This window comes from Rhinopithecus roxellana, chromosome 8, assembly GCF_007565055.1.
Source record: "Rhinopithecus roxellana isolate Shanxi Qingling chromosome 8, ASM756505v1, whole genome shotgun sequence".
Lineage (NCBI taxonomy): Eukaryota > Metazoa > Chordata > Mammalia > Primates > Cercopithecidae > Rhinopithecus > Rhinopithecus roxellana.
The window spans coordinates 53,690,377-53,718,282 of record NC_044556.1 but is presented as its reverse complement, the minus strand read 5'-3'; the positions used below and the strand labels follow the sequence as shown (position 1 = coordinate 53,718,282).

At 38.8% G+C, this 27,906-nt stretch overlaps 1 protein-coding gene across 8 annotated transcripts; it reads left to right on the top strand.

Moving 5' to 3' along the window:
* The first annotated feature begins 65 nt into the window (after positions 1-65).
* Positions 66-27,636, top strand: HSD17B7 (hydroxysteroid 17-beta dehydrogenase 7). Of its 8 annotated transcripts, XM_030936570.1 has the most exons (11): positions 66-219; positions 2,071-2,274; positions 5,847-5,939; positions 7,179-7,293; positions 9,226-9,420; positions 12,834-12,938; positions 13,661-13,717; positions 14,792-14,890; positions 21,450-21,610; positions 25,240-25,354; positions 26,822-27,636. In XM_030936570.1, exons 1-11 carry the CDS (start codon positions 185-187, stop codon positions 26,894-26,896), a joined length of 1,254 nt encoding a protein of 417 aa, XP_030792430.1. In that variant the 5' UTR covers positions 66-184; the 3' UTR covers positions 26,897-27,636. The 8 variants fall into 8 exon arrangements, 7 of the variants coding, with proteins under 7 accessions (XP_030792430.1, XP_030792432.1, XP_030792431.1 ...); XM_030936572.1 differs by lacking the exon at positions 5,847-5,939 and having other exon boundaries at positions 7,205-7,293; XM_030936571.1 differs by lacking the exon at positions 5,847-5,939.
* Positions 27,637-27,906: the final 270 nt, after the last annotated feature.

Sequence of the window (27,906 nt, the reverse complement as noted above, 5' to 3'; positions counted from 1 at the left end):
GGGAGCGGTTGGCGGACTGAGATTGGAGGGATCGGCGCAGACTCGATGACGCAACGGGAGGCGGGGCGTGGCCGTACTCTGATTGGTGACGGGTGAGGTGGGTCCGGCTGCGGCCCGAAATCTTAGGACTTCCGAAAGCAGCGGCGGCGTTTGCTTCACTACTTGGAAGTGTGAATGCGCGAAGATGCGAAAGGTGGTTTTGATCACCGGCGCGAGCAGGTGAGGCCTCCTTTGGGTTGGCAGAGGTGGCAACGGATCAGGGGTCCGAGAGAGCAGGGGTCTGCGACCTTCCACGAACGGACCCCGGAAGCGCCCGCCCCTGGCTTTGCCTAGGTTCCGCAGGGTCTCTGCAGCAGGTGTGGGGCGTGCCGGCCTCTTGAGGTGCTCAGTAACTGGTGCTTTGTATTAAACATGACAGTGAAAAGGAAAACTAGAGCATCAGTAAGTGATGATGTGGCAGTGATGATCCTGAGGTTATCAAGGGAATAGGGTACTCACGCGGGCTCCGCCCCTTTTCCATCTTTGCCTACTATTCGTATTGATCGGCAGTGCCCAGCAGTTTGCTCCTGACCATGTGATCATGTCTTATACTACAGGTGTTTTGTCTGTACAAGCCTTTTGCCTACAAATTTGAACACCCATGAGCATTAGGACGGTGGAGAAAAAACAATCCCCTTCCATTTAGCTCAGTGCTAGGGAGCTAACACACTCTTCAGAAACCCAGAGAAAGTTAACCTTTTCCTATGAAGGCATGGTTGGGGTGCAGAATAACCAGCTCATAATAATTCCAGGGTTGCTCACTTAGTCTCTCAGCCTCTTCTGTTGCTTGTTTTACCTGTCATTTGCACTTCCATGAAAAATGTGTAGAGGATGAAGCCAATCAAACCATTTTTTCTACTAGTTGCATTTGGCATTTTTAAATGATTAAGATAGAGGACATGTTAAACATTTAAGATTGATCCACTTTCAATTATTCAACCACATGCATATTAACTAAGCCAGCTTGGTAGGTGTCTGCAGTTGGCAACTTTTTAGCATACCCTCTCAAGTGACTTCAACAGTTGATTGGTGCTTCTTATGTGGAAGGTACTGAAATAAGTCAGAATTGATTTTGTCTGTTTCTTTTACATATATTGTGATATGTGCAATTGTATATTAAATACCTACTATTCTCATGTGAGGACAAATAAATGTTTTTGATGCTTTGTTGTTGGTGCTAACAGATTACTGATGGTTCCAGGCTCTTTTTGGGTTTTAACTATTAATATATTTTCCTGGAATCAGCTTAAGTCATGAAAGAGAAATTATTACCCAACTTTTCATTGCTATCAGCCAGGCTGGTCTGACTGATGTCACCACTCCTATGCGGTTTTACAGTGCTGGTTTTGAAGTTCTTTGTCTCCAAGTGCTGTACTCATCCCTGCTTCCCTTTCTTGGTCCTCATCTAATATTTAGTGTATTCCTACCTTCTATGTAATCACGTTGAGTTCTTTCTTTTTCTATTATTTAATCATAGTTGTTGAGAGGGATTTGTACATCCTGCCATGTTACTGATGCCTCATCTGAAAGATTCATCTGTTCCTTTATCGGAGATTTCTGGTGCTCCATATGGGGTTTATGATACCAATATGTGGTAAAGCCCTTGCCCCTGAGGAGCCTAGACAGCAAAGTAAAAATGCACATAGGAAACAGCTAATAAAATGCTCTTTTCAGCTCTTACTGGTGATATATTAAATCATTTTCATGAGTGGCATAATAAGTACAAAATGAAAACCACTGGCAGGATAAAGCCCAGTAATAGAAAAACTAAAGAACAACTCTTGTTTTCAGTCCAGTTATTGTGTCATTGAAGTTTTTCAAAATGAGAAAAACACAAACTAGACTGTGTCTCAAGCAAGTGACTATTGGAGTGGAGAATTCCTCCATTCTTAAATCATTGTTGAGTCTTTTCTGTCTCTCTGGGCTTCTTATTGGAGGTCAAGTTGACACAGTTTTCCGAACCAGAGAGAAATGCCTCTATCTGACGCCATCCCAGATAACCCACATCTTGTGTCTGAATTGTCCTCCTAGTGGCATTGGCCTGGCCCTCTGCAAGCGGCTGCTGGCGGAAGATGATGAGCTTCATCTGTGTTTGGCGTGCAGGAACAGGAACAAGGCAGAAGCTGTCCATGCTACTCTGCTGGCCTCTCACCCCACTGCTGAGGTCACCATTGTCCAAGTGGATGTCAGCAACCTGCAGTCGGTGTTCCGGGCCTCCAAGGAACTTAAGCAAAGGTATATCTCTTGCTGATGGATTTTTTTTTTCTTATGTGATTGTGCAGCATAACACTTAATAAAATAAGAGAGGAAAGAAAAACCTAAAAAGAAACAGGTGCAGTGTAAGCAGTTATGTTGAGGAAATCTGTATAGGGCGACCCATTGTGTCTCAGTACCACATTTTCTTTCTTTTGTTTGTTTTTTTAAGAGATGGAATCTTGCTCTGTCACCCAGGCTGGAGTGCAATGGCATGATCTTTAAAGTTAGCAATGGCTAACTTTAACCTCTGCCTCCTGGGTTCAAGTGATTCTCCTGCCTGCACCTCCTGAGTAGCTGGGATTACAGGCTACACCATGGTGGCCTGGTTAATTTTTGTATTTTTAGTAGAGACGGGGTTTCACCATGTTGGTCAGGCTGGTCTTGAACTCCTGACCTTGTGATCCATCTGCCTTGGCCTCCCAAAGTGCTGGGATTACAGGAGTGAGCCATTGTACCTGGCCAGTACCACATTTTTAATCTCAATCATGATCATAATTATTTCATGGAGACTAATTTATGAGTATATCCTGGTGTGTGATCAGTTGGTGTTGGGATTACAGGCATGAGCCATTGTGTCTGGCCAGTACCACATTTTCAGTCTCAATCATGATCATAATTATTTCATGGAGACTAATTTATAAGTACATCCTGATGTGTGCCTTACGTTAACTCTTTTGATATTTGAATTCATTTTTTACATCTTTCCTGCACATAATGAATTCATTAAGTAGATAAGGCAAGTAGTGACATTTAACAAGCGAAGAAACTGAGACACAGAAATAAGGGTAATGTCCCTAGGAAGGTCATCCAATCTTATATTAGTTGGGTGAGTCCAAGACCCCAGGGCTTCCCCCTGCTTCCTAAGGGGTATTTTTTTCTCTAGGCCAGTAAAGATTTGTTCACACCTTCACAGTAATTGGCATGTAATAGACATTGGATCAACAGTTGGTATGTGAAGGAATAGAGTCCTCAGATGTATAACTCCCCTGAAAGTGAACAGAAAATTGCATGTAGGTGCACCATGCATTTTTCTGGGCAGAGAAGGCTTTTTATTTGTTTTTAAATTTTAGGAGGAATGTATGATGAAAAGAGGCCAAGAACCTACACTAGTCTATGCTGCCCTAGGACTATCTGGAATAATTAATTTTCGAATATTTTAGTATTGAGGCACTTAAGAGACAAATAACTACCTTGTTTCCTTGGACAGTAAAATGAAACAGGTAGAAACAAGGAAGCCCTTCTTAATGAAGACAGTTGCTGAAGAAAAATACTTTGTATTTTATGTGAATTGATAATAATTTGCATTTCCTTCTTCCAAATGCACAAGTTACAAATGAAAGCTAGTTTTCTTCGCTCTGGCTCTTCTCAGTGTGGCCTTAGTCCTTTGTAAATGTGGTTTCTCTCTCCAGTACTGCTGAGCTCTTAGAGTTTTATGCCACATCTTAAAAAAGGAAAAAACAAAAAAACAAAAAAACCTGAGATTTTCTAGGTCCTGTTTTCACATAAATTGTGATATATTCCATATCCCCTACTCCTCCATAACTTAAGAGTCTCCAGGGCTGTGAAACTGTATACTGAATGTCCTTATGGAGATAAAAACCATGAAGTTGAGAGAAGTTACGACTTTTAAATCATGTTTACAGGCATTCTTTTCCCAAACTTTCTTAGCCAGCTGGCTTCTTACCTGATTTGTTTAGATTTTGTTATATTCTCTTATTTGGAAGAAAAGAACCTTCATTTCCCAGTTAATAGTAGCCCATTCCGATGCAGTTTACTTTTGAGACCTAAAGTTTTAACGTTTATAGTACTGACTATTCCCGAATGCCTTCAAAGGTTCAAGATATTCGGTACTTTATCACAAGTTTAGTAATTTAGTATTTTGTAAGATATTTAACAACTTAGCACAGATTCAAGGCAGTGAGGCTGTGGGGCAGAAGGGAGCACTTCAGGGGATAATTGAGTTGTCCCAGGTACCTGTCATCAGCATTGTAGTGAAGTTTTGAGGTATTTTTTTAGTCCGCAAAACAGCCTTTTTTTTTTTTTTTTTTTTGAGATGGTTGGTGTTATTCAAGTTTAGGAAATGATGGTTGTAATGATATTCACAAACATGGAATATATGAAAGTGTCCAGATAGATTCTTGCTTATGTCAAGAAACTGCACTCAGTGGCTCAAATGGATCTCTTCAGTTCTAAGCTTGAAGTCAACTAGAGCTAAAGAGGGCTTGAGAATCCCTTCTAAAGGCTCCAGTAGCACCATCCCTGACACCTGGTCTTTCCATCTGTAGCATTGTCTTCTATTAGATATGTGCAGATGAAAACTAGTAAGAAACAGTGATTCTGCTTTATCTATATTAGAGCAATGTGTCATTTGTCTTATTGATGAGTGGTATGCCATTTTATTGAAGCCAGAGCTTAATTTGGTGTCTTTACTAAACATTTCCTCTCTGTTCCTAGCCAAGTATGTTAATATTCTTAGATAAAAGTTGGCAAATAAGGTAATAGAACAAACAACAATGGATGAACTCACACTATCTTTGTGGCACTTAAGTGATGAACTGATGGTAACAATATCAGCATTTTAAATGGTCAATTTAATAATTTGAGTCTTTTGTCAATTATTTATAGGATGATGAAGAAATGTTTGTATGTGATCTGTATTGAAGACCATGTATGTAGTTCAGGGTCCTAACTTTAGAAGCTGTGGCTCTTAATGTCTTGGGTTAGTCAGAGACAGTTTAGTACATAGAACTCTAGGAGATATTCTGAATATTTATGGTGTCTGTGAGTATCATGAGAGCAGGCTTTACCTGCCTTGAACCTAGTTCAAAACCAGTATATCTAGATGAAGGCTTACATACGTTTAAAACGCTTTTTCAACTCATCATTTCATATCCCTTCCATGACAAGTATTCAGGAGGGAGCCCAGCAAGAATATCTTACCCCGATTCATCTTTTACAATCTCATTGTATTCTTATGAACTTTCATCATTTTATGATACATAGGACTTGTCCATGAACACTGAAAGGTTTCCACATGGATCTTCTGTTTTATTATATATTTTGGCATTCAGATTTCAACATTAATAGATCAAGTCAGGTGAATATCAATATTATATAAATTTTACTTGTCAACCAGAGGAGATGTGGATTTTTTTTTTTTTTTAAAAGCAAGAGACTTTGTAAGATGAGGAGAGTGGAGTGGGTTTAACAGACAGAGGGTTGCTGCAGTTCCTTATTGAGAGAACGGAGCTGGAAGGAATTATTGATCAGAGGTTTTACTTAAAGTCCACAGATTCTATTTGAAGCCACCACCAAAGAAAGAATTCTCAAATGTTTACTGTGGCTAAAGAAAAACTGTTGAGAAAGAAATGCTGTAACTTTAATGTACTATAAATTCTTCTCAGCTTGCTGTGGCTAATTTATTAATTTAAAAAGTATTTTTTGTCTTTCTTAGGCCTCCTTGATTCTAGTCACTCTAGAGATAGAATACACAATCTTGACCTGATGTTTTTACTTGCAACTCACAATCTCATTTGGTTGTCTACTTGCAGGTTTCAGAGATTAGACTGTATATATCTAAATGCTGGGATCATGCCTAATCCACAGCTAAATATCAAAGCACTTTTCTTTGGCCTCTTTTCAAGGTAATTTCCATTTTCTGGATGAACTGATTGGAAGGAATGTGTTCATTTTTCTGCCTAGTTTTGCTAGTGTGTTAAGTTGAGGGGATGAAAGGTAAGGGGTCGTTGAAAAGGTTGAAGATAGAAAAAGGAGATGACGCAACTATATCATGAAAGAAAAGCAATCCTCTTTTGTGAGGAGTGCTGAAAGTTCTGTTTTGTATGGTATTCTAAGTCTCCAGTACATTCTAAATGGTTGAATGGTTTAGAAGGTCATTTTTTGGTCTGCCTGGATATGCCTATTAGCAAGAACATTTTGAAATTAGAGTTCTCAGAGAGACTCCAACTTCCAGGAAAGCTACTTCAAACTATTTCCCAATTGTATGTCAGGTGCTGTGACCAGTAGGTTGGGGAAATGCAGAGAACTAATGTCTTCCTGGGAGATTCTCATTACACATTAGTGTAGTGGCTTTCAAAAATTTCAAAAATGTTGAAACACAACCAGGAGAATTCTTATTTATAGAAATAAATCTTACTTTGTGACCCAGTACACTTACTCATAAATAGGCATTCTTACTATGTGCTACTTACTATACCAGTACTTTTGCTTTACTTCTTTTTCATTAAAAGACAGACAGACAGACACACACACACACACACTCTCTCTCTCTCTCTCTCTCTCTCTCTCTCTCTCTCTCTCTCTCTCTCTCCCCCTCTCCCTCCCTCCCTTCTCTCTCTCTCGCTTTCTCTCTCTCTCTCTCTCTCTGTCTCCATGTTGGCCTTGACCTACTAAATTGACCTCACGGCAGAACACTATATTAATATGTTTGAAGAATTCCCAGTTAAAAAAACAACCTGTTTAACTTTGTTTTTGGCAATTAAACATACTTTATACACAGGAAGACTTTTTTCCCTTTGGCATAGCTTATTATTCCTTTAGAACAGTTTACCTGTAACTTGATTGGGAAAGAGGTAAAGTGAGTTTTAGCAGCAGATTTTTGAGAGACTTAAGTTCCTATTGGTAGTGTGAGCTATACGTGTGTAAGTACTTCTGTGAATTAGTCGGGGGAAGGAGGGACTTTGGCATTTCATTGCATACAATAATCCAGTCTGAGAAATAGGTATTTTTATTCCTGTCATTACAGAATCAAGGGAGGTATAGTTTATGGCTTGGGGGTTTGGGGGATGGGTTGGGAAGTGTTTTCAGTATTTCCAGTTTAAAGAAGCTTTAAAAAATCATACAATTATCTTCTGCTATTTCAGAAAAGTGATTCATATGTTCTCCACAGCTGAAGGCCTGCTGACCCAGGGTGATAAGATCACTGCTGATGGACTTCAGGAGGTGTTTGAGACCAATGTCTTTGGCCATTTTATCCTGGTAAAGAAGCTGTGGGCTTAACAAGCTAATATTTAATGTGATAGTTTCTGTAAAGCTCTGGGCACAGGGCATTGCTGTAGTTGAACAACCAGTTAACTGACTTAATCTCATGTTTGAGTTTTCTTGATTGCATTTGGCTTGTTTATTGTAAGCATGGAACACTTCTAGAAGCTTTCCTAGTAGATTTTTCTTTAATAAATGTACTAATAGTTTTTGATTTACAGAATTACTGCAAAGATAGTATAGAGAGTTTCTGTATACCTTACACCCAGATTCCCCTATTAACGTTTTGCATTGGTATGATGCATTTGTCAAAATAGATGAATCAATTTTACTACATTATTATTAACTAAAGTACACACTTATGCCGGTTCTGTTTTTGCCTAATGTCTTTTTTCAGTTCTAGGATCCCATTACATTTAGCAGTCATGTCTCCTTAGGCTCTTCTTGGTTGTGACAGCTTCTCAGACTTTCCTTGTTTTTGATGACATTGACTGTTTTGAGGAGTACTGCTTAGTGTTTTATAGACTCTCTCAATTGGGATTTGTCTGATGTTTTTCTCATGGTGAGACTGAAGAATGTGGTTTTTGGGAGGAATGCCACAGAGGTAAAGTGACATTCTCATGGCATCATATCAAGGGTGTATTCTATCAGTATGACTTCTCAGTGTTGATATTAATCTTGATCTCCTGGCTTGAAGTGATGTTTGTCAGGTTTCTCCATTGTTAAGTTACTTTTTCTTTCTCCTTTTTCATACTCTACTTTTTGAAAGAAAGTTGGGCCGGCACGGTTGCTCATGCCTGTAATCCTAGCACTTTGGGAGGCCAAGGTGGGCGAATTACCTGAGGCCGAGAGTTTGAGATCAGCCTGACCAACATGGAGAAACCCCACTTCTATCAAAAAACAAAATTAGTTGGGCATGGTGGCACATGCATGTAATCCCAGCTGCTCGGGAGGCTGAGGCAGAAGAATTGCTTGAACCCAGGAGGCGAAGGTTGCGGTGAGCCGAGATGATGCCACTGCACTCCAGCCTGGGCAACAAGAGTGAAACTCTGTCTCAAAAAAGAGAAAAAGGAAGAAAGTTACTATGTGCAGCCAATGCATACTGGCTAATGCTTTACCTCCTTAAGAGAGTGGGTTATCTACAGAAATTGTTTGGATTTTTTCTGCAAGGGAGATTTGTCTGTTCTCTTTCATTTATGTCTTTATTCAGTCATTTATTTTTTCCACATGGACTCATGAATATGTATTTCCTGCTTTGAAATTACAAATACTATTTTATTTTCTTGCTCAAATGTTTTCAGTTTTGGCCACTGGGAGCTCTTTCAGTTGGCTCCTGTATCTCTTTGGCACACCCCCATCATTGTGGTTGTCTGTTTTTGTTTTAGCTTCCATTTTGAGCAGTTTCTTACCATCTGGCTCCACAAGATGCTTCAGAATCATCTTGTGTGTTTCCTTGTTCAGTCCTAGAATCAGCTACTTTTCTAAAGACATATGTTTTCTTTTATCGGAAAATGGTTATTAGAAACCAAGATCTGGGTGCTTATTGCTACTGAGAGATCAGCGTCTTCTAAACCCTCTCTGGTAATAGACTACAGAGATATGTGTGTGCATACTAGCATACTTACTCATGTATGTATACGTATCTATACATATTTTTCTATGTAACTAACTCATGTCTCTTTTAGATAACTAGTTAATACTGATGTCTCTGACCCTAATCTCTTACCATATAGATCATTCTAGCTTCCTCCCCATGCTTATTTGTGATGTCTCACTTCAACAATGACAAACCTGACTCCCACCATCCTCCCTCCATTTACTTAATTGTTCAATTTCAGTATAGATGTACAGTGGTTTCAAAATTGTTATCTGTATTCTGCCAGTATATTTTAATACTTTCTTGTTCTTTTTTTTTTTTCTTTCACCCAGATTCGGGAACTGGAGCCTCTCCTTTGTCACAGTGACAGTCCATCTCAGCTCATCTGGACATCGTCTCGCAATGCAAGGAAATCTAATTTCAGCCTCGAGGACTTCCAGCACAGCAAAGGCAAGGAGCCCTACAGTTCTTCCAAATATGCCACTGACCTTCTGAGTGTGGCTTTGAACAGGAACTTCAACCAGCAGGTAAGGCCCATCTCAGTGATATGGAAATGGCAGGGCAGGTTCTCTTAATTACCTGCTATTGATTTCCTGGTAAGGTAGCTGGCTTTCCACTAACTCTTGTAGTTTAGATTAATAGTTGGTATATACGAAAATGTTAGGGCAGAGATAATTAGCTCCTGACATTTTAGTTACAGGTAGTTCATTCATCATTCTGTGGTTCTTCAGGAATTCTAACTTATGTTAACAGAGTGACACTACTAAAAGTGATAATAACTACTGTTTTGGTACTTGCTATGTTTCAGGTTCTGTATTCATCTGTGTATGTCATTAAATACCTGCCTCATTATGTGGAGGTGGGTTTAAGTATAACCATTTTCAGATGAGGACTCTAAATCTCGGAGAACTTAAGTCATTTACCCGATGGTCACACAACTTGTAAATGGTAGAGCTCAAAATTGAGCCTGAGGCTGGCTGACTTTATGGCTTGGACTTTTCCCCCTGTACTATGCTGCCTCCTAGTGTTTGTCATAGCAGATGTTTATAGGACAGTGAAGTAGTTATAAAACCTTCTGGATAGTGGTGGTTTTAGGTAAGACTCCAGAGCTCTGTCTCTATGAGGATCTCAGTTTATAGGATGTTTTACAGGGGATGGTGACCCTTGTTGGTCATACTGAATCCTTGTGGCCACTATGGTCCACAGTTTACTGCTTCTTTTATCTCTCTGTTGCCCAGGTCTAAATTCTTACCTGAAAATCTCCAATCTTCCCCTTGGACATTTTCTTTTGTTTGCTTTGATTAACAGTGTTGTATGAGTATGGGGCTATGGAGAAGTTTAATTTCACTAACATTTACAAACGACCTATCATGTTTAGGGCACTGGGCCAGGTTTAGGGTTGAGGAGGAAAGTGAAATAAAAAGATGATCAAGAATTATGTCTTCCCTCAAGGGAGCTTCTTGGATCATGAGTTAGACATAGAAATATAAGCCTTATGTGATAGTCTAGACCTGGCTTATTCTGGAATGGCTACCTTTATCAGGTGGTATTTTGTGATCTGGCTTTTAGAATCATGCCCCTCCTTTTTTTTTGAGACAGAGTCTCGTTCTGTTACCTAGACTGGAGTGCAGTGGCACAATCTCAGCTCACTGCAACCTCCATCTTCTGAGTTCAAGTGATTCTCATGCCTCAGCTTCCCAAGTAGCTAGGATTACAGGCATGTGCCACCACACCCACGTTTTGTATTTTTAGTAGAAACAGGGTTTTACTATGTTGGCCAGGCTGGTCTCGAACTCCTGACCTCAGGTATCTGCCTGCCTCAGTCTCTCAAAGTGCTGGGATTACAGCGCCTGCACCCAGCCTGAATCATGCCTCTTATAAAGTTGAAGCTAAGAGCATACTTTCTAGGACTGAATTTAAATCCTGACTCTTTGTAACCCTAGGCATATTATTTAATCTCCCTATGCCTCAGTTTCCTCATCTGAAAAATAGGGATAGTAATAGTGCCTGCCTCACAGATTTATTGGGAAGATGGACTGAGGGGATCTGGATGAAGCACTCACAGCAGTGCTTTGTATTCAGAATGTGAGTTTATGTGTGCATGTGTCTGTACAAATACGTACATGTGGATATGCATGAGCGTGGATATGTATTTGTGTGCCTACCCATGTGTAGGGGGTTCATATGTACATGTACGGGTTTTGTGGGTATGTGCACATGTGTTTGTGCATGTATTTTTTGGGTGTGTGCACGTGTGTAGGTGTTGGTGCATGTGGTCTGCAGATGCGTGTACATGTTCTTGTATAGGCTGTTAATATTGCAGGTTGGACTCAGCATGTTGGCCCCATTGTACACCTCCTTCCGAAGTTTCTTGAGATGTTTAAAAACTTGTCACAACTGCTTCCTGGTACTCTGAGAACTTCCTTTTAGAGGGATTAACTTTTCCTTTCGTAGAAAGGTCTGGGATTCTATTTAAGTCTCAGTTATCAAGTAAGGTTTGGGATTCTATCTTTTATGAAAGAGGGAGATTTAGCTATTGCTTGTAAAATCTGTTGAGATTGGTTCTCAGCCAATGACTTTTTCTCCCTGGTCTTTATGAGGAAAGAAGCAGCTGAGAAAGAATGACATTACAGTATTCCTTTTGAAGCCCTGTGTTACTGGAAATGTTGTCAGGTTGTATGTAGACTGCCTGATAGACTTGAATCATCCATGCATCCTCCCCGACTCAAGCCATATAGAAATACTCAGGATCATCACAATTTAATCCCTATAATTAAACAAATGGAAGGATACAGTCTTGGTTAAGATTGTCTTCTTTCTTTCTTTTTTTATCTCTCAACATCAGAAAATTATGTATGTTGGAAATCCTGGATTTTAGTTTGAAGATTTCTTCGTTTAGGACAAAATAGTCCACAAATGTTCCTAGGTAGTTTCTAGAATAAGAACTTTTCCTTAGCTGTTTTGGGGGCAGAGTACATTATTTTCTTAGGAAAAACTTTTGGACTATCATGAGGATAAGTCTTAGCTCTTGACTTTTTTCTAGAGGATTGTTGGTAAATCAAGGGGATTCTCAGGTTCTGTCTGTAACAGACAGTTCAATAAACCTAAGCAACAGAACCTGGAAGCTTTTCCTCCTTCATTTGGTGCTGCAGAGTCTTGGCATTGCCTGACATGGATCAACCATCCCTGAGAGTCCCCTTGATTTCCCAGCAATCCTCTAGAAAAAAGTCACGAGCTAAGACTTATCCTCATGATAGTCCCAGGGCTCCAGGGCTTAACTATAGATCACTTAGGACCCTTTAGATTAAATAAGCTCTGTGTTAATTGGGGCTCTCTTTATAGGGTGGAACTTTCTAAAATGAGTTCTAGGCTAAGGACCTGATTTAGAGATCTTCAGTTAGAGAAAGTTTTGTGACAGCACATACAGCCTGATGCCGGGAGCACCCACCTCAAGCTAGACGTATGGGTCTTATGTACCTGCAGGGAAACAGACACATACTTTAGGTTTAGCTGTCTATTTATTAGGCCAGAAACTTCTTGAAGGCAAGGACTGTACTCCGTACATCTTTTAATCGTAAATGCTCATGATTATTGAAAAGTTGATCTTCAGTTAAGCCAATAATAGGGAAAAGTCAGATAACCAGGCCCTGCTTTTCTCCCCAGCTTTAAGATTGGTTATTTTTTATACTGCAAGGTTCATGAGAATAGAGACTTTGTCCTACTAATTTTTACATCCTGGGTGCCTCTCACAGTGGGTTCTCTTAATACATGGTTCTTCAACATAAATGTTTTACCCACCTTCAGAGACAACTCAAAACGTAAATTCTTTATTACCTGACTTCTGGCTCATGTACATACCTCTTTTATTAACTAGCATGTAGCTGGACTGAGTCAATATACATTAAGTTAAAGTCTTATTGCTACCCCTGTCTGTTCCTAGGGTCTATATTCCAATGTGGTGTGTCCAGGTACAGCATTGACCAATTTGACATATGGAATTCTGCCTCCCTTTATATGGACACTGTTGATGCCGGCAATATTGCTAGTAAGTGATGAATACTTCTTTTCTTAGCTCATAAACTCTCTTTTTGGGACCTAGAAGATGTGTTTAAGGGTTGGGAAATGATTTAAGGAATGAACCTGAATGCCATTTAACTTGAGGTTTTGAACTTAATGTGAAACCTCTGCTTAATATTTCTAAGTATTACTGCCACACCACCATTTGAGTGTCCACTTCTCTTTAAAGGAATGTTTCATTGCTCATGTACCACAGATCCCAAGAGTTCTGTAATCATATAATTTCAGAAAACCCATGTTAAAGATTGTTAAACTGGACTTCTCTAAGTTTTCAAAGTGGTCATGTGCATTAAAAGTTCCCAAAAGGGGGATAATTGTACATTATGTAACTATAGAACCATATTTTTGTTTCGTGATTTGAACATCTTGCAGGACCATCGTTTCTCTGGCACACATTGAAAAATGCTATTTTTAGGAAATGATTCTCCCTTTAGGGCTCAGGAAGAAATATCTCTCCTTTAGGGCAGGCATAAAGAAAAGATCAGAAGTAAATAGACCTTCGTGTTAAAAGTGGTTGATTTGGAGTATGGAGATTAAGTGATGTTTCTTTTTTGACTTCTATTTTTTGTTACTTAAAAAATGTTCTGTAATCAGAAAGGCAAGTTTTCTTTTTTAATATTTAAATGAATAATTATTTTGTGACTGTGTTCTAAACCACTACAAAAATAACTGTTGTTTTCTTTTCTGCAGCTTCGCTTTTTTGCAAATGCATTCACTTTGACACCATACAATGGAACAGAAGCGCTGGTATGTTACTGAAGTTTTTATAACTTGTATGCTGGCTTAGCAGATGTGAATTACAGGTTCACTCGTAGTAGAAATAATTTCAGCAGAAGAGGTAATAAGAGAATAAGCTTTGTGAATAATCGAGGTCCTGTTTGGAGCTAAAGCAGACTATAAGGCTAAGCGCAGAACATTAGGAGTGAAGTTTGCAAGTTTGACATTTACCATGGCACTGGGCACCATGCCTATAGGGAAAGCCCTTCTTTAGAGGCAGGATACACCAGCAGCTAGAGGAGAGACAGAGCAATGGAAAGCTGGAGGGGCAGGCAAAGCAGGGCGATGACTGCGCAGTCAGTCCATGATTTCCCATGGAGAAAGAGCATCTTGTGGGTCAAGAGCCAAGATAACAAAGTTCAACACCATTCCCCTCTATGAAGATTTTCTTCCCTTTCTTAGAGGATCAAGTTGTTATTTTATTAGGAAGCCAGTCGAGTTCCTTAAATCACACATGGCAAATGGGTTGTGTGTGTTTCCTCATCAATGGCAGACATTACTAATGGGCTATAATACTCCTTTCTGTTATACACAAGTGGTGTCTCTGAATATTCTTCAACCCAGAGCTCCAGAGGCAGCCTCTACTAATGGATCAGAATTGTCCTACATTAAAAACCCATTGTATCTGAGTCAGTTCTTTACGTTTGTCTCCCTCATTCCATTGAGCTCCTTCAGGATTTTTGCCATTCACTTTGGAAACCTAAGGACCTAGCACTGTAGTACTTAGTAGATTATTAAATCTTGACTTAATTGAAATTAGCTAAGGAAAACATAAATGGAATTGGCTTTGATGCTCTTGTTTTGGTAAATGTTACAGAAATAAATGTGTTTATTGTAGGAACACAAATTGATTATAGAAGCAAGTGCTTTTAAACTATATTTTAATTAGTTCTCAATACATTTGCTAAACCATTCACTGATGATATTTGAGAGGATGTTTATAATTTGTCTGGGGAGCTCTATAAAGTGCTGATTGTGAATCTCCACCAGCCTCACTCACCTTGGGCAGAAGAAACAAATCATTGACGTATCCTTCCTTTCCAGGTATGGCTTTTCCACCAAAAGCCCGAATCTCTCAATCCTCTGATCAAATACCTGAGTGCCACCACTGGCTTTGGAAGAAATTACATTATGACCCAGAAGGTAAATGTGCTTGCATTGTTGCACTGATGTTTGCTGCTGGGTTGATGAATTAAGCCCGTGTTCCTGACCAGCCCCTCAGCCCCGTAGCTTCCCTTCTCTGGGTACACACTGTTCACCAGCATCACACTGGCCTGATTTTATTTCATCCTGCTCTCTCCTGTTTCTTGCACATCTTGTTCTCCTGACCTGAGCTGCTCTCAGCCTCTTGATGATTAATTTCTGCTCATCCTTCAGATCAGCTTATCCCATAGTCTTTAGTGACCCTGTAGACCAGGCCTGGGTGCCTCTGTGGTAGGCTTTCTTGACATCCTGTACCTGTTGCAGATCATGCTTGTTCACTTTCGGGTTCCTCTGTCAGAATGTAAGCTCTGTGAGGAGGAGGGTCATACCCCATTTCCTAGCAGACTGCCTTACACATGGTAGACGCTCAGTAAATATGTTGCAAGTTGGATGAAATAGGAAGTGTTTTCTGTGTGAACTTAACTTCCCTTTGAGTATTCAATTCTGCTTGTGACAATTATCAGCTTTAATAGATTGGTGTTTTGAAGAGGAACAAGGTAATGTGCAGAAAAAAAATCAAATCAGTACTGTGTTTTTTAGACTTGGTGTAATCTAAAATGAAATCAAACGTAGAGTTACATACTGGGGAATGAGAACATTTATTTTAAACTGAGAGAAGTACTTTGTTATACTTTTGTCATGACTAAGGTTTATTTCAGCCTTCGATTTTCCACGATCCAGCCTGTTGTGAGGAGGTATTAGCTTATGATAAAATAAGATTGAGGTGACTGTTAGGTAAGTCAAGTAACTGGCATTGATCTTGGCCTCTGTTAGTAGCATGAGCTAAAAGGGGAGCCATGCACTTGGCTTCCTGTGCTATCTGTTCACTAAAAGTGAACCTTCCAGGTTTTTCAAAATACATTCTGTGGGATACTAGTTTCTTGAGAAGATTTGCAAGAAGCAATTCCTTTAGCAAGTAAAATTGAACCATGCTTCATATTACATTCCCCTCTTTCAGAGACTTGTACAGCATACATTAGCAAAGTAAAGGCTGTGAGAAGTTGAAACAGTTAAGAAATGTGTGTGAAATATTTAATCCTGCTGTTTTCAGTTCTTCACCATGAATTTTTTTTAAACCAAATTTTACATAACCTGTAATTCTATTTGGGGAATTCTATTATAAACTAATAACTTACTTTAGGCTGGCAGAGTGTATTTGAACTTACTGTCTGTTAACTTAGAGGGAATGATTTGTTTATCAAGGGGAAAAATGTTTAATTCTACAAACTGACATACTCATTAGCATTTTATGGAAATGCATTGAAGAAAGTATTTTAACCTTTGATTATTTGGGTAAGTTAGCTTTCTCTTCTGTTAAAAGATGGGGTTGAACTAGAAGAGTTCTGTAATGCTTCTTCCAGTTCCATTATGGAAAAACTCTAACATGATTGAAAATAAATGTTATTTTCAAAATGTTTAAAAGTTTATTTAATTTTTAGCCTTTCAGTTTTGTGAACAAAGAAGCTGTTCCTGAAGTTTAGGCTCTGTGTTGGCTTGAAAAAAGGATATCACTATTTTAAAAGGGCTGAAAGTTTGCCTTTACATACTGTCGAGATTTTCTGCATGAAACACAAGAATGTAAAGTAATTATGGATTGAACCAGATAGAATCTTAAATTTCTTGCATGTAAAAGCATTTAGGAGAGAGGCAGTCTCAGGCTGCCATGGCAGCTCCACAAATTGTCAGGAACCCAAGTTCCTTGCAGTCACCACCTGGCCATTAGGGCGTGGCCCTCAGGCCTGCGGCTGGAGAGTGGTATGGAAGAAGAGAAGAAAAAAGGGATGCTTTATTTCTCTTGAAGAGACTCCAGGTATTATTTACATCTCACTGGCCAGAACATAGTCTCATGGCTCTGGCACCCATTGTTTCAACGGGGGCTGAAGTATCATCTTTTATCTAGAGGGCCGTGAGCCCTGCTCACACCAGGGATTTTTTACTAAGCCAGATGGATATTAGGAAGTGAGTAGCCATTAGAAATTCATGAAACTCTTGATTTTTCTGTTTTGTCCTTTGATATCACAGTTGGTTGGTGTCTTCTGTTTCCTGGGCATATAGAAGTTGGGGGAGATAGCAAAACTCAGATCTTTCAGTCTTGCTGTTTAAGGGAAGCATCAGTGGGTTTGGTGAGTGTTGGAACTGAGACTGACATTTAGTATGTCTTCAGGCTCTCAGCTTCCTGACAGTCCCCACGTGTCTGCCACCATGGCCCTTTCATGCTGCCTCCTTTCTTTTTGTTTCATATATTGAATGACTTTCTTTTATACAAATACTATTCATCTTAATTTTCCTTTCTAGACATCTTTATTTTTGCTTCTTTTCCAGATGGACCTAGATGAAGACACTGCTGAAAAATTTTATCAAAAGTTACTGGAACTGGAAAAGCACATTAGGGTCACTATTCAAAAGACAGATAATCAGGCTGGGCACAGTGGCTCATGCCTGTAATTCCAGCACTTTGGGAGGCCAAGTTGGAAGGATCACTTGAGACTAGGAGTTTGAGACCAGCCTGAGAAACATAGTGAGACCCTGTCTCTACAAAAAGAAATAAAAAAATTAGCTGGGTGTGGTGGCATGCATCTGTAGTCCCAACTACGCAGGAGGATGAGGTGGGAGGATCTCTTGAGGCTGGGAGGTGGAGGTTGCAGTGAACTGAGATTGTGCCGCTGCACTCCAGCCTGGGTGACAGCGAGACCCTGTCTCAAAAAATATGTATATTTAATATGTATACATATATAACCGGAACTGACAATGATACTCTGGAACATTGCATACCTTCTTGTACATTCTGGGGCACATGGATTTCTATCATGTTGGATAATATGCATTTGTAATAAACTATGAACTATGACTGTCTATTTTCCTTCCTTTTGGAATTATCTCCAAGACTGTGTATGTGTGCATGCTTGTATGCATATGAGAAAAAGATTGGGCTGGGCACAGTGGCTCAAGCCTGTAATCCCAGCACTTTGGGAGGCTGAGGTGGGCAGATCACGAGGTTAGAAGTTTGAGACCAGCCTGGCCAACATGGCAAAAACCCATCTCTACTAAGAATACAAAAATTAGCCGCGTGTGGTGGCATGCACCTGTAATCTTAGCTTGGGACACTGAGACAGGAGAATCACTTGAACTCAGGAAGCAGAGGTTGCAGTGAGCCAAGATCACGGCACTGCACTCCAGCCTGGGTGACAGAGCAAGACTCCATCTCAAAAATTAAAAATTGATAAAGTAAAAATATTAGTTATTCTCTAGAATGGTATCACATCAAAATTACTAGAGTTCTTTTCTGAAAGATTTTATGTAAAAATAAAATCAAGTCACCCAACAGAATATCTGTTTATATTATTCTGTCAACTGGGGCCTAAGCTGTGCTCCATGGGACAAGAGGTGGACTTGAATAATTGTGACACAGGCACACACTGCTCCTTTCTTTGGCCTGCCCCCAGCAAAAGGAAGTACTGCCCACTATTTGAGTGGCAATCGGAACTTTGTTGCTTTATGAGCAATGTTTTTAGCTCTTTTGCCCTATTTCTTCCTCCATATGCTGCTTCTGACAATCTCAAAATTGTTAGAATCTTAACAATCCTCATGTGGTGTCCATGTGGTTAATAACAAAAACCAAATAGATACGCATTTGGGTCACTTGAATTATTTCTTGTTTAAAAAATATCTTTTATTGATTCTGAGGGAGTTCATGCTAATATTGGGCCTGATCCTTAACACTATTTGCAAATTTGTTTATTAGTGACCAACCCATTTTCATGATCATATCTTAATAGTTGTAAACTTGCAACAAGAAATTTTTCACTCGCATTAAGTTTCGATAAAATTTTCTAATTGGGTAATTGCTGGCGTAAGGTACACTATAGTAGTAGAGGAAAGTGGTGAGGATTTAGTTTATATGTATCAGATAATTATGCAAACTTTTTCTTTATAAATTTTCAAAGAACCACACCCCAGGCCTCACTTGATATGAAAAAAAATGATAAAATGCCATATACTTTTACTGTAAATATAACCAATGTAATGCCTGAAATCTAAAGTCAGTAAAATTTTGAATGAGTTAACAAAAGTAAAAAATGATAAATAATTTCTTCACAGTTCATGAAGTTTTTGATTACAGTTTCTCTAACTCTGTTGTTAAAGGTTTTCTATAAACATTATGTAAGTGAAAATGAGAGCTGCACACCACTGTGTCCACTGTCTTTGGGAGAGAAGGGTGAAGCTGACCTGAAATCGAGCTGTTTTTCACTCTTCCATTCACTCACATTGTAAATTTGGAAGAAGCACATTATGTATTGTGAATCTCAGGTTCCTCATATGTTAAGTGGAGTGGTTATCTTTTTGCTGCTTCTACTCATGGGTATGGAGTGAACATTTAATGCAATAATATATGTGAATGAATAAAGAGCTTTTTAACACATTATAATAATTTTTATTAGAGATTGATAAGCCAGAATGTCATGGTTCAAACGCTATAATGTAAGGCACTAAGTGATGACTTCCCATCTGATAGAGTTGGTTCAGTTTTCCAAGTTTGACCCGGTAGGCAGCATCTGATCAAGTGGCAGGGCATGGTGGGAGGAGTATGGGCTTTAGGGCTGGGCAGACCTTGGATCAGATTTAGATTTAGCCAGTTAACTATCTGTATGGAGTTCGAGACCAGCTGTATAACTTTGGGCAAGTTACTTCAATTTATACCTCAGTTTAATTACATAAAATATTGATGCCAGTGCCTACCTTGCAGAATTGTGATAATATTCTAGTAGGTGCACAGTCAATGCAAATTACCCAAAAGGAAACTTTAAACATGAACCAATCTTGATTTCACGTCATTGATGATGTGTCCCTAGGTTGGTTCTGTACGTATTTTCTGAGCCATTTTATCCAATTTCCTCAAAACGGGGAGCACTCCCTTCCCACACTCCCAAATGGTGTACCTGTACAATTGATTCCTTTCATTAAACAATCCCAGATTTAACTCTTTTTGTATCTGACTGGAGTAGTAGGTTAAAGATTCAACTGCTAGGAAGTTGGATTTCAGCAGATGCCTGATTTCTGCCTTGATCTGGTGCATTTATTTTGATTTCCAATGGGTTTAGTATAATTCATTCGTTCCACAGATGAGCACTGACCACATGCCAGGCACTGTTGGGTTTTGAGGATATAGAAGTTAACATGTGAATGATAGAGTTAGACATCTCAAATGCTTCTAATAAGTATTCTAGAAAGAACTGAGAACATGGGAAAGAGGTAACATTGAGGAAATGAAGACTGAGGTTTTTTTTTTTTTTTTTTCTTTTTTCTTTTTGTTGTTAGAACTGATGGAAGCCGTGATCATCAGATTCAGGAAAAATGGCAAGTTCCAAACAAGATAGACACAGATAAAGAAAAACCTAGACATAGTGAAACTGCAGAGAACCAAAGAAACTAACTTGCAAAAACAACTGGAGACAATAGATTACTGACAAAAATCACTGGGTGGATTAGCTAATGCCTGTAATCCCAGCACTTTGGGAGGCCAAGGTGGAAGGATCACTTAAGGTCAGGAGTTAGAGACCAGCCTGGGCAACATAGTGAGATGCTGTCTTTACCAAAAACAAATCATTTCTTTTTAACATTGTTGGATTTGTTTTGCTAATATTTTATGGAGAATTTCTGTGTCTAAGTTCATGAAAGACGTTGGCCTGTATATTTTTTTGGTTTTGACTGGTTTGGTTATTTGGCGATAGCAACCTCAGAAAATGAGTTGAAGTGTTCTTTCATCTTCTGTATTCTGGAAGACATTATATAACATTGTTGTTAATTCTTCTTTAAATATTTGGTAGAATTCACCAGTGAAACCATCTGGGCCTGAAGATTTATTTTATGGATCTTGAAAATTATGCATGTAATTGTTAATGATTATAAGACTATTCAGATTTTCTGTTTTGTGTTTTTGTCATTTGTGCTTTTTAAGGAATTGGTCAATTATTTCTAAGTTTTCAAATTTATTAGGATAAAAGTTGCTTGTAGTATTATCTTTTTAATGGCTACAAGATCTGTAATGATGTTCTCTATTTCATTCTTGATGTCAGTGTCTTCTCTTTTTTTTTTTTCTTTTTTGTCAGTCTTGCTAGGAGTTTCTCAATTTTATTGGTATTTTCCTAAGAACCAACTTTTTGTTTGCTAAACTTTCCCAATTGTTTTCCTATTATCAGTTTCACTGACTTCAGCTCAGATCTTTTCTATTTCCTTCCTTCAGCTTGCTTTGGATTTATTTTGCTCTTCTTTCTCTACTTTCTTGCTGTAAAAACTTAATTATGAACTTCTTCTTAGCACTATTCTAGCTGCATGCCAGATTTTTTGACACATTATTAAGTTGTACATATTTTTATTAATTTCCTTTGATACTTTCTCTTTACTCATGAATTACTTAGAAATGTTGTTTAATATACATATTTTTAGAGATTTAAAAAACTTGTTATTGATTTCTGACTATATTTTTGTTATTGATTTCCAGTTTTATTCTATTACAGTCGGAGAACACATTCTGTCTGATTTTTCTACCATTAAATTTGTCGAGGTTTGTTTTATGGCCCAGGATATGGCCGGCTTTGGTGAATGTCTCATGGGCTCTCCTCCACACTGTGCCTGCTGTTGTTTCTTCTTTGGAATTCTAAGGTAAATTTTTTTTTGCCTTTTGTCCACAGTTAATAGTTGTTCTTCAGGAAGGGTGGTCTGTAGGTGGGGTACATTAAAAGCAAGACTTCTCTGCACTTTTTAGTTCCATCTTTATTTCTGTATGATTTTACTTTCTTCTATTTCTTTCCTGAGTATAATCAGTTTTTGTTTTATTTCTTCCTGTTCTTTGTCTATTTCTGTTTTTAAAATTTGTGATGCATGGTATTTTTTAATGTCACCAAATGCTTGTTTAAGGATATTTAATTCTGTTTCATTGGGTTAGTATTTTCTTCTCCCTTGTAGTTGTTTTCTTGGGCATGGGGGATGGTAGTTATTGTAGTTGTCAACTCAAACTTTTTTTTTCCGTCATTTTGTTTGCTTTACTTCTCAGCAAAGTCTTCTGGTCACCCAGTCTAAAATTTCATCATGCCCCTCATATGTTCCCATCTTTCTTATCTACCTTTTTTTTTTTTTTTCCTTTTTGCTGCTTATTACTATCTAACATATGTATTTTACTTATCTTGTCTATTGCCTTTCAACCTACCAAAGTATAAGCTCCAAGATGATTGGGACTTTTAAAAACATTGTTTCTCTACTATTAATGCAAGGCACATAGTAGGCACTCGATTACTGCTTGTTGTATAAATAAATACATGAACAATTGATTAAACAAAGGTTTATTTTAATAAAGGTATCATGCTCCTTGATATTTATAGCCTTAATCAACTTTTTTTTGTTATAGCCATATTGAAAAAAAAAAAAAACTATATCACAATTTCGATCTTAATTTGAAGTGGTGTTTGCAGTACCAAGTCAAGAGTTTATTGAGTTTCTGTCTGCTGTCATTGTCATGTTAGAATATTGCCTTTTGCTGATACAATTCCTTCTCATGAAAAACAAAAAATACAAAGAGCAAGAAGAATGTAGAATGAGCCTTATTCCTACTAATGGAACTCCACACAATAATCCATGTTTCTTGTCTGGCACCTGAAAATGTGAACAAATTTCATTATCTGACAAGTCTTGTTTACTTATTATGTTTAATAACCATGATAATATACATAAAGGACTGTTGAAAATGGAGAGTAATCCACTGGGTTAAAGAGAGCTCATCTCACCATTGCTGGAGGTTATTCCTCACTGTCTCATTTGACTCCTGTTTCAAAGAAGGGAATTATAGGAGGTTTTATAGCAGTTTATAGTGGAAAAGAAAAATCTCAGAGACTGGATGTTCGAGAAACATTTTTTGTTAGTGACTCATAAATAGGTTTAAATGTGGGTAGATGACATAGATGACGCTTTAGATACAGGCTATGCATGGATTTATTTTCTTTCTTAGGCTAGGAAGTAACACTATCCCACTCTGCTGTATTTAACAGTCAACATGATTCTATATTCTCTATATCTTTGATTGCAAAGTGATCTCTATTTATAACTATCATTTATATTCCACATTTGAAAGAAATATATTCACAAGCACCCAGGAAAAATGATTTATTATATGTGCCATATGAGTAAGAATTGATTACTTATCATTTATAACAATGTAAAAAATCCTATCCCACACATTTGTTGTGAGCCAGGCTGGATAAATGGGGATTTGAAAAGAAGAGAGATGAATGATAGGAGGGAAAGGAAACAAAGGGAGAGTGTTTGAGTCAAGGCAGTACTTTTCCCCTGCTTGAAACTGGAGGCAACTTCATTCCAGAGAGATCTACACAGAACTACAAGTTCTCTGTTATAAGGGGCTAAAAATAAATCATTTTATTCTTGGCCATCAAGGACTTGGTTCAGACACATGATGGGAATTAGAGCTAGATTTTAAAGTTCAGGGTAGAAGTGGATGAAAAGAATAGTAAATAATCAGCCACAGATAGATCTGTCAGATTCTTATCGAGAGAATGGATGAATGGTTATCCAGGAATAGGGTTATCATGACCAGGTGATGCTTCTCTATGTCCAGAAACTAAAATATCTACATCAACACAACAAAAATCAAGATGAAAACATAGGAGTTATTGAAAGTAAAACCAAGGGCTTAATTTGATCAGGTCCACCAAACTTATCCTGCCCTCCTTGCTTTTGGTTGTTTGCCTTTTGCTTTTGTTTTTGTTTTTCCCTGAAGCTGAAGGCATGGTAGCTGAAGGCTGCACCACTGAATGCTGTACCTAACCTTCACTGGCTGCCTTACAGATAACATGAGTCACATGGTAGTGGTCATTTCAGTTGTTTTTTAGGAACTTAGGGGAGCTCCTGTCCAGTTCAAACCAGTTGAGACTATGTACCCTTCAACTAGGCATGTGTAAATACCTGAGAGGGAGCCTTTTGATGTCAGAGGCAAAAACACCATTCTCAGATCATGCTAATGCTGATTTGAGACATATATCCTGTGAAATGCCATGGACCCCGATAATGCTGGCATAGATCACTGATTACCTCATTTTTACCCACTGCCATTCACCTTTCCCCATGTCTTAGACCACCCGCTTCTCTAATCCATAAATGTTTCCTATCTTTGGGGAGGCAGATTTGAGAGCTGTTGTCCCACCTCCTTGCTGGGATATCTAATTAATCTTTTCTTTGCAAAAACCCATTGCCCCAGTAATTTATTTACTCTGCAGGTAGAATGAACCTGGCTGGTATCAAAAGTACACAAAGAGACCTCAACAAAATGATAGTATCGTGATAACTGTCCTATACATAATACATTTTAGTAACTTAAATGCATGATTTCTTCAGTCATCTAGAGTTCTGTCCTTCTCTGTTACTTTTAGTAGGTTAGACAATTGTTCAAAGTTTGCAGCAGCTTGAAAGCAAATTCTTGAGTGAAAGGTGCCAGGTCTCTGGGGATAACAAGAAACTAGGTCTTTCCTACTTGGTTCTGATGGAAGTGATGGTGGGAGGCAGAGGCTGCTGGCCTTGCTCCATTGCCTTCAAGTCTTCGTGGAGCTCACAGTTTTTTTTCTAGCTGTCATTGCCACATTATGATGAGCATCAAACCTCCAAGATTGGGACCCCTTTTTGTTTTCCACAGGGTGAGCTCTTCATGGGACAGCCATACACCCAAGTTTCCACTCACTTTCTTTCCTTACATGACACCCCAGAATCCAGGAACTTTCACATTGAGCCTTTGGGTCTGGCCCTGGAATAAGACTATTCTCATTTTCAGAGTTAGAGTTGTCAAATACTGATCTCTTGTCTTTGAAGGAGTTTGAGTGGGAGAAGGGTAGGGGCTGAGTTCCTCTCAAATCATGAATATTTCTGAATTATCCAGAAATCTAAATGTCAAACAACCAAACAAATTGATAGTATCAGTGATCTATTCAAAATAATTTTGGAACAAGTGGCTAGTAACTGGGAAAAAAAAAACAGTTGGAGTCTTATATCACTGCTGTAGTAGGCGGAATTTAAAATGTCCCCCATGACCTTTGCCGGGTTACATTGGCCAGGATGGTCTCGATCTCCTGATCTCATGATCCACCCGCCTCGGCCTCCCAAAGTGCTGGGATTACAAGCATGAACCAACATGCCTGGTTCAACTTTTTGATTTTTAGCTAAATAGCACATTGAGTAAAATTTATTTTTCTTTTCTTTTCTTTTTTTTTTTTTTTTTAAATCATCTGTTTCAGAAAGGTGATTCGTGTATTCTCCATAGCTGAAGAACCACTGACCCGAGATGACAAAATTACTGCTGATGAGCTCCAGGAGGTGTTTGAAACCAACGTGTTTGACCACTTTATCCTGGTAAAAAGGCTTTGAACTTTATAGGCTCATGTGCTCAGTGTTACAATTCTAATGGCAGTGCTGTTCTATTAAACTAATAGTTTTTGACTAACACTTTATCCACAGGCCTATTTCCGCTGCTTCTGCTTCTGCTTCTGCTTCTCCATCTGCTCCTGCTCCTGCTCCTCCTGCTTCTCCTTCTCCTTCTCCTCTCCTTCTCCTTCTCCTTCTCCTCTCCCTCTCCCTCTCCCTCTCCCTCTCCCTCTCCCTCTCCCTCTCCCTCTCCCTCTCCCTCTCCTTCTCCTTCTCCTTCTTCTTCTTCTTCTTCTTTTTTTTTTTTTGAGAAAGAGTCTTGCTCTGTCACCAAGGCTGGCTGGAGTGCAGTGGCATGGTCTTGGCTCACTGTAGCCTCTGCCTCCCAGGTTCCAGTGATTCTGCCTTAGCCTCCCAGGTAGCTGGGATTACAGGCGCCTGCAACCATGCCTGGCTAATTTTTATGTTTTTAGTAGAGACGGGGTTTCACCATGTTGGCCAGGCTGGTCTCGAACTCCTGACCTCAGGTTGGCCACCCACCTTGGCCTCCCAAAGTGCTAGGATTACAGGTGTGAGCCACTGTGCCCGGCCCCTATTTCTTCTTTTACTTCAATTCTAAAGGGTAAATTTTGAGGGAGAAAGTACAAACCAAAGAGAAATTGCATACAGAATGATCTGAGACACGTAGATCAGTCCCATAAAGAACATTGTTCTCTGCTAGGCATATCTCCAGCTAGAAGAGGACAGCAGGCAAGTTAAATGGAAGGCAATTTTTCATACCCATTTGTTAGATGTGTCATGTACTAACAACTGTCTCACGTTAGTTAAATGTGTACAGTGTCAGTGTCACGTACTGATGAAGAACAGTAAACACAGGTTAGACCAGTGTTCAAAAAAATTAGTTTCATCTCTTTCCAAATGTAGAGATTTTCTGGCTTCTGTGAAATTTTCTTCTGTGCTCTGTCCTGATCACGTATGTCACACACAGTACTACTTTAATATCTGAATCAAGTAATTCCTGACTCTGGTAGGGGTCAGATATAATTTGTGGATGTTGGATAAACTACTTTTGCATCTAGAATTGCATGTCACAGAATTTGCATCTCATTATACTCAGGGACAATATTCAAGATAGGCGAGAACTAGATGGCATATGGGAGTCAAGTAGTCAGAAGAAATGTAAGACATAGAACTAGAACAGAGTCTTGGAGCTTCCTAGAGGAAGAGGAAACCAACTCTTTAGTCAATGAGGTTTGGGGCAGGAGGGGGAAAGGGAGGGGGAAGCAGCACCAGCAGGCTCAGCACATTATTATATTTACCCACTGGTGTGAAAGTAGTCCAGAACTTAAAAACCAATACAGTTGTACTGGATGAATATTTGAATCATAATTCTATTGCTAAACATTTTATGATTTATCTCTTTAACTCTGTCTATTTATTTTCATCCCTCTACAGTATAGAGGTTGTATGTCCAAGTTCCAAAGCCAAACTGCCTGCATTCACATTTCAGCTCCATCACTTATTAGCTGAAGGACTTCGAACAAGTTACTGATCTTTCTGGATTAAGTTCAAGTTTCCTCATTTGTAAAATAAGAGGTAATAGTCATTACCTCATAAAAGTATTGAATATTAAATGAATGAATATATATATATGCACAAACATACAATTGCATTTGCATATATTAAGTTTCTCATAGAATGCTTTTAATTAAACAATTTAAATTTCCTTACTTGGATGAATGGAATAAAAACAGAAGCAGAGTGGGGCTACAAGTTTTTATTTTTGCTCCTTCATGGTGTGGCTTCTCTTTATGAATAGGTGGATGTATGAGTAGAGATTTGGAATCTCATAGCACTTTGGAAAGCAAACCTTGCTATAAAGTTAATGTGAATGTTTTTATAAGCTGAGACATCTTCAGTTTTCTAAGATGGCTCTTCCCCAGTTTCTAATATTCAATGTGTTATTTATGGTAAAGCAAATTGATATAACCCCCAAATCTCAATGGATTTAATGCAATACTTTGTTCTTACTCACATAAAGGCAATTTAGTGGTTAGAGGGGTAGTGTTAGAGACGTGTGAATGAGAACAACTCCATCTTGAATAGGAGCTGGGTAAAATGAGGCTGAGACCTACTGGGCTGCATTCCCAGATGGTTAAGGCATTCTAAGTCACAGAATGAGATTGGAGGATGGCACAAGATACAGGTCACAAAGACCTTGCTGATAAAACAGGATGCAGTAAAGAAGCCCGCCAAATCCCACAAAACCAAGATGGCCATGAGAGTGACCTCTGGTGGTCCTCACTGCTACACTCCCACCAGTGCTATGACAGTTTACAAATGCCATGGCAATGACAGGAAATTACCCTATATGGTATAAAAAGAAGAGGCATGAATAATCCACCGCTTGTTTAGCATATCATCAAGAAATAACCATAAAAATGTGCAACCAGTAGCCCTTGGGCCTGCTCTGTCTATGGAGTAGGCATTCTTTTATTCCTGTACTTTCCTAATCAACTTGCTTTCACTTTCCTCTGTGG